Source organism: Malania oleifera, chromosome 1, assembly GCF_029873635.1.
Source record: "Malania oleifera isolate guangnan ecotype guangnan chromosome 1, ASM2987363v1, whole genome shotgun sequence".
Taxonomy (NCBI): Eukaryota; Viridiplantae; Streptophyta; class Magnoliopsida; order Santalales; family Ximeniaceae; genus Malania; species Malania oleifera.
Window position 1 is genome coordinate 58,661,395 of NC_080417.1, and position 7,549 is coordinate 58,668,943.

Below are 7,549 nucleotides of genomic sequence, written 5' to 3' on the forward strand. Positions count from 1 at the left end.
GAGATCCTAGGTCTAGTCTTGTTGCTCGAAATTATTTTGTGGTGTTTAAAAAATTATTGTATTACCTGTGATGGTGTTATTTATCTTGTGCTCTTGTCTCCACGTACTATCAGGCTACACTTGTAACGGAGTGTTAAGGCTTGATATTCATTGTTGGCCCACAACCTAATAGCTTATGATTTTTGGCAAAGGGGTAATCTAACATTACTCCTTTACCAATTTCTTTTATTGCAAGTAATAGTTTTTGAGTCTGAATGTAGCATTGATAAATAATCCATTTTGAAGCTTTACCATGTAATGGCTATTATAGTTATAAGATCTAAATCATTGGAAGGAAAAATGCGATGGATGTTCTGAGCTCAAGGATTTGTTTATTGAAATTCCAAATGTTCATTTTTGTTTACTTTTCTTTCAGGGGGTGATTTGGCTGCTGATGTTAGTCTTTTGTCTGGTCAACCAGTGAAGAGCTCTACGACACTAGAGGCTCTTCTTAAAAAACCGCATATAGAATATAAAGTTCTTGACAAGCATGGGTTTGGAAGTGGACTTCTATCTAGAGTGGAGAAAGAATGTGTTGAGATTGATATCAAGTATGAGGGCTTCATTATGCGGCAGCAGAACCAACTCCAACAGGTTGAGTAATGAGTATTATCATGGTTGAAATGATTTTTTTTTTCCGTGAATGAATAATTGCTGTGTTTATGTCAGTTGTGGATGAATTTGTTTATTTATCATGTTAAATTTTTTTTTTATATCTATTATGATCCCGATGTTCTAACTTTTGCTCTTTTATACTTGTAGATGGTTCATCAACAGCATAGAGCACTTCCAGAGGACTTGGATTATGATGCAATGACAACTTTGTCCCTTGAAGCACGTGAAAAACTTACTAAGGTTTGTGGTAGAAGTGAGCTTTGTTATGCCACTGACAAAGAAAAGGCAATCGGGGGCCCGAATGTCTCTAAATGTTTATGAGCAAAATTCAGTGGATTATGCAGTCTTTTTTAACCAATGATAGAATTGAAAGAGATAGGTAGATATTTAGCCATAAACAAGTACATGTGGAAATACTACAGACAGCAACACACCACATTTCCATGCACAGGAATAACCAGAAATAATTTGGGGGACCAAGAGCGCAATTTTTGTGGTGAAAACCAAAGACAAATTTGAGATCCTACCCATGTGTTCAACCCAGCAAACAGACAGCCGCACTCAGCTGTCCTCTTGTGCATAAAAGCACTGAAAATAGGAAGTGAGTACTGCAGCAGGCTCACAAACCCTCAGACTCAGTTCCTCCAGAAAAGCAGGGGAAAAAATATTCCCAAAACAGAGATGGCTAATCACAAAGAGCATTGAGAAATCAACCAAAATATATTAAATTTAGGCACAAGTAGAAGATAAACTTTTGCGTTTAGTGACAATTTTTTATTATTTAGATATTCTTTCTATGTAAGATATTTAAGTTCATAAATTAATTTCAAAAAATAAGTTTTTTGAGGGGAATGATATTTCATCCAATATGGCCACTATTTTTATGTTATCTTGGGCAAGATATCACAGACACTTGCTCTATATAGCTCATTATTTACAAATAATGATAATAGTTCCATGTAACAGTTTTTTTCAGTATCCTTATATCGTCATTAATTAAACTATGGTTACGTAAGTCCTCTATCTGCATTTGACTTGGTTGAATACTAGCCGTATCCTTAATTAAACTGTATTCAATTTTTCTTGTGCCTCAACCAAAGCTCTCTTGGATCTTTCTTGTGTCTGCCAATACCCTCCTGCCATAGTCAAATCACTATGGTTACATGAGTCCTCTATCTGCATTTTCTTGTGCATTTGACTTAATCAAATCACTTTCCACTACTGGTGCACATAAGCCTACTCTAGAAAATGATGCAATATTTATTATCTTCTAATCTCTCACATGAACTAAATCTGTGTCCTACATGAAAATATGTCTCAAAAGTTTCGATCATATGACACGAACAAAAATGCACCAGAATGTTTAACTAGGGATATAGTGAAATTCTAAAATCCAAGCCCACCAGATCAAACTAATAAGTCAACAAATCTCATTTTCACTCATATAATTATGATCGAATGATGCAAGGGCCAAATATGAGTACAGAGCATACACACATCTCCTAAACATTTCAAAACCATCACTCCAAGACATGTTGACAATGAAGGATTGATATTGTTCTCATAACAGATGTATATCTTATACAGAAAGGTCATTGGAATGATAAGTTAAAGTATTGTGTAAATTGGAAGACCTAATCACAAGGATAGGTCTCTCATCTATAATATATGACAGGCACATAACAATAACCATAACAGCCTTCCTAACCATTGCTCTAACTCATGTTTACTAACACAGCAATTATGCCAAAGAACCCCCGCTCAAGCTGGAGCTTAGATAGCATATGTGCATAACTTGTTACAAATGGACTTAACACAAGCAAGTTGGTACTCAAACTTTACAATTGATTGTAATGAGCTTCTGCACAAGTTACTCACAAGCAAAATGACAACCAACTTCAGTGTGTTTCGTCCGCCTATGGAAGACTAGGTTGGAGACAAAATGAATAGCAGCTTGGTTATTACACATCAACTTCATAGGCTGAGAATGTGGAAAAGTTCTTTGGACATGTTCTTTAGCGAAACAAGCTCACATGTAGTGTGGGCCATGGCCCCATACCGCAACTCAGCACTTGATAAGGCCACAACAGTTTGTTTCTAATGTTTCCAAGAAACAACAATACCACCAAAAAACACAGTACCAAGCTGTGGATCCTCTGTTGGAAGGTGACCAAGACCAACCTGCATTTCTATATCCCTGTGGGACTGCACATAAGTGTGACCTCAGTCCTAATGTAAAAGACCTTTCCCAAGTCCACCTTTGAGGTATCTCAAGAAACAAATGAGTGATCCTAGTGACTTGTTCTTAGCAAGACTAGCGGACAACATTGTTGTGAAAGATATGTCAAGTGACTGAGATAGATAGTTCGACTTTCCATTAGGTTTCTGCTAGGGTCAGCCAACAAATCGCCCACATTTAGCACTAATTTGCTGTTGCGATTCCTGGGTGTATTCATTGGTTTGGATCCGATGGTCGCATACAAGATCTGGATACTTGTGTACCCAAAAAGTATTTTAATGGCCCTAAAGCTTTGCTTTGAAATTTAGTACATAGAAATTTATTCAGGCTCTAGATACCTTGATCATCACACCAGAATCTACCAAAAATATGATAATAAAACACAGATTGGTCTACTGCACACTACTGAAGATAAAACTCAAGTACTACAGCATTGCCATGCTCTGGGAGATTGCTTCAGACCATACAAGGATTTCTTGAGATGACACTCTAATCCTGATTCCCCCTAAGAAACAAACTCATGTGGTTGCTCCATATAGATGTCCTTTTGAAAATCATCATATGTGAAGTCTTTATTCACATCTAGCTGATGTAGACACCAAGGACCCTTGAGCTTTGCTACCACATGCAGCTGATGTAGAGGCCAAGGACCCTTGAGCTTTGCTACCACAAGGAGCTGATGTAGGCCAAGGACCCTTGAGCTTTGCTACGACAAGCAGCTGATGTCGAGGCCAAGGACCCTTGAGCTTTGCTACGACAAGCTTCATTTTCCTCTCTTCTGGCTCATCTTTCCATTCAAAGTAACTCTCAATGCTATCAACCCATTCTTAAAATTCTTCAGCTTCCATGTCACTACCAACTCATGAAATATTTACTTGTGCACCATTCTCTTTATAATTTTGTCAAGCACTAACAATGAGATCTTTCCATCTTGAAGGATTTTCGTTTTTTTTGTGTAGGCCTTTCACTTTCAAAACTCTTATCATCACTGGAGCTGTCAATTTCAGCCTCAGATTGCTCGCTTATTTCATTTCTTGCTCCTCTAACAAAATCATGTTCATCATCACCATCATTTCGACAACCTTGATTACCCATATATTGTGTAACAAGCTGAGTAAGTTGTCTAACTTGTTCCTGCAGCTCTCCGAACATCTCGACGGTCATGTATCTTCCTCTATGGTCCCTATTTCCTCTTCTTCCCCTTGCAGCCATGAACCCGCAAGACTGAACTTGCTCCAACACCAATTTGATGCAAATAGGGTAGAAATGGAACAAGAAATTCAGAAATAAAGACTGAGAGTTCAGAATATTCTTTGATTCAAGCAACTAATAAATCCATAAGATAAAGAAAAGGCGACTGCTGTGAATTTCAGTTCAGCGAGTAAGACAGATTATGAGAACCACAGCAACTTAATTCTCAAATTAGTACCTGTTTTGGCACTGTTTCAGAATGGTAACAGTGGCTTTCTGCTAGCCTCTCGCACTTTTAGCTGCGATGGAGGGATTGGTAGTCACCGCGGGGTCGAATCCTCAAAACCTTAGCCTCCAAATCTTCACAACCCTAGCTGATCTGGAGCTGAGCTCTGGAGAAAAATCTTCTCAAAGATAAAATGCCGAAAACCTCCTGGAAAAGTGGCTGAAGACTCCTATTATACTAGGGTTGAAGCTTCCAAGAGAAGCCAACTCCTATTTTGCAGATAAAGCCCTCTAAAAGCCAGTTATGTTCTACAACCCCAATAAAAATAATGCTTCACAAAATTATCCCTTGAATATCTCAATGCTAATTTTACCAAAATGAATCTCAAAGTTCTGAAATTACAAAAATAGCCCTAGCACCCGAAAACAGCAACACTTGATATAGCAGAAAATTAAATAAAGACTGCTAATTGTGTTAGGATTCCTTTGTTCAGCTTCCTTTATCCAACCTCCACCCCCCGCCCCCCCCCCCCCCCCCCCCCCCCCAAAAAGAAGAAAAAGAATATCAGTTGGTAGAATTAAGGGTAAAATTGGAATTGCAACTCATATCTCAATTCCCATTCTCGTGTATGATTTCACTAAATGTGAGTGGAATCACATTCTGGCTGGTTTGTTTATTACCCCATTCAATGGAATGATGTTTCCTTCTCTTATAGGTAGGAATCATAATTTCATTCCTGACTTTTTAGAAAAAAAAAAATTATAACCCTCATTAAATGATGAAAAAAAACTGATCATCTGTGCCATCAATGATGATGATAATAATAACTGTTAGAATACCACTTTACCTAAAAGATTAAGCTGTTAGGCCATGGGCCAACAATGTATATCAAGCTTTAACATTCCCCTGCACATGCAGCCCACGGCATGTAGAGAGATAAACATACAATAAATAACATCCATTGGGAATACAATAATTTTTTTGAACACCAGAGAGTAAACAAGGGCAACAAGGCTAGAACCCAAGACCTCCTAGTAACTAGCTCTGATACCATGTTAGAAGACAGACACTAGAAATGATCTTCGAGACTTGATGGCTGTTCCAAAAGGAGGTCTGAAAGAATTCTCAACTTTATTCACAGATTAAGGATATAATCTGGAGAAATCTTTTTGATTCAGCCTCGATTAATGATTAATTGGAATTTTTCCAAACCTTCTTGCACTGATAGGAGACTTATTTTTTATCCTCCTGAGGATATATTCAAGTTGGGATTTGATAAATGGGAGACTCTCTAGTTGAGAGTTTTCTGGGTAAAACCCCCTCCATAAAATTCTATTGGAACTATAATTGAAGAAATTTGGAAGAAGGCTGGTGTAGTTGATATTCTCTTTGGCTGTAGGATGTTTTATATTCAAATTTGTGAATCATGAAGGAAAAACGTGGGTTCTGGATAATGGACAATGGTTTATTGGTAACATTCCTCCCTCCATTTCCATCTCCTTTGGACCCTCTGGTGGAAGGTAAGAAAATTCAACTCAACAAGATTCCCATATGGGTAAAATTCTTATGATATTCTAAATTTTTATGATATTCTATCTGTTTAGTGGTCCTCTATGAGACTGAGTTATATTGCCTGTGCAATTGGAATTTCTATTTTTCTTGATTGTTCAACTAAAGAAATGAAAAATCTCTCATATGCTAGTGTGTGTATTGAGATTGATTTTAGCAATAAACGTTCCAGAGTTTGTGGAGATTAGATCACTTTTAGGGGATCTTATTAAAATAGAAATTGAATATGCCTGGAAACCAGAAAAAACCACAGCTGTTCAAGTTTTGAACATTCTTCCAAGAATTGCAAAGCGAAGAACATGTAGTGACAGAAGGATCTTGGAGCTTCTGTTGCTTCTCAGGGGGCTCATGGAAATTCTAAAATAGAAAACAGGACTAATATTGATAAACATCTGCAAAACAGTGAGGTTAAGGTGTTAACAGATAATACTGAAAATGAAGAAATTGTGACACTGAATAATGCAAACATGCAGGTAGCTACAGAAAAATCTGACACAAACTGAGAAACACTTCGTGGAAGAATTTTCTTCATATATTTGAATAATACACAAAACGTTGGCTATATACATCAACCCTAGCAGCAGAAAAGGAAAATTAACTAGGTATATCAGATCCCATGATTTATGGGATATTCTAACAGAATAGGAAACTAACCAAATCAGCCTAATTCTAGGAATGCAGGCTGTTACAAAATTTCCTAAAATAGCTAACTATACATGTATAGAATACAAGTCATTAAACACGTTTCCCACACTCCCCTTCAAGCTGGCAAATAGGTATTTTCTATTCCCAGCTTGGATACAATACTCTGAAACACTGAACTACTTAATCCCTTGGTAAGTACATCAGCAAGTAGACCATGTGTAGACACATAAGGTGTACAAATCAATCCGCTCCCCAAATTTTCTTTGATGAAATGTCTATCAATTTCAATGTGCTTTGTTCAATCATGCTGTGCCGAATTATGAGCTATGATGATTGCAGACTTATTATCACAATAGAGTCTCATTGAACCATCCCACTTAATCTTCAATTCTTCTAAGATAATCTTCAACCAAAGTAGTTCACATACACCTGAGCCATTGCTCGGAATTCTGCTTCCACACTAAACCAAGCCACCACATTTTGTTTCTTACTCTACATCACAAGATTTCTGCCAAGAAAGGTGCAATATCCAGAGGTTGACCTCCTGTCAACAATCGACCCAGCATAATCGCCATCCATGTATGCCTCAAGAACTAAGCTTCCATTCCTTTTAAACAGAATACCTTTTCCTGGTGTCCCTTTGAGGTATTGTAACACTCGGTGAGCTGCCTGCAGATGGACTTCCTTCGGCTATGCATAAATTGACTAATCACTATCACTGCATAAGCTATATCCGGTCGTGTGTGAGACAGATAAATGAGTCCTCCTACCAGGCGTTGGTACATTTCTCTATCTACTGCAGCATCCTCCTATGCCTTTCCAAGTCTAAGGTTAGGATCTATTGGAGCACTTGCTGGTTTGCACGCCATCTTGCCGGTTTCTTTGAGAAGATCCGTAACATACTTCACCTGAGATATAAAAATTCCCTGTCTAAGTGAGCCACCTTGATCCCAAGAAAATATTTCAGCCTCCCTAACGCCTTGATCTTAAACTCAGCCAAACACTGACTCAAAATCTGTAGCTCC

General features: G+C 37.8%; 1 protein-coding gene across 2 annotated transcripts in view; it reads left to right on the forward strand.

Moving 5' to 3' along the window:
• LOC131153191 (uncharacterized) overlaps positions 1-7,549 on the forward strand; it is a 135,496-nt gene that overhangs the window by 104,014 nt on the left and 23,933 nt on the right. For both annotated transcript variants that reach the window (XM_058105336.1, XM_058105343.1), the window contains 2 exons: positions 416-633; positions 802-894. In XM_058105336.1, the coding sequence (XP_057961319.1) occupies positions 416-633; positions 802-894 (311 nt within the window). The remainder of the gene's footprint in view (positions 1-415; positions 634-801; positions 895-7,549) is intronic.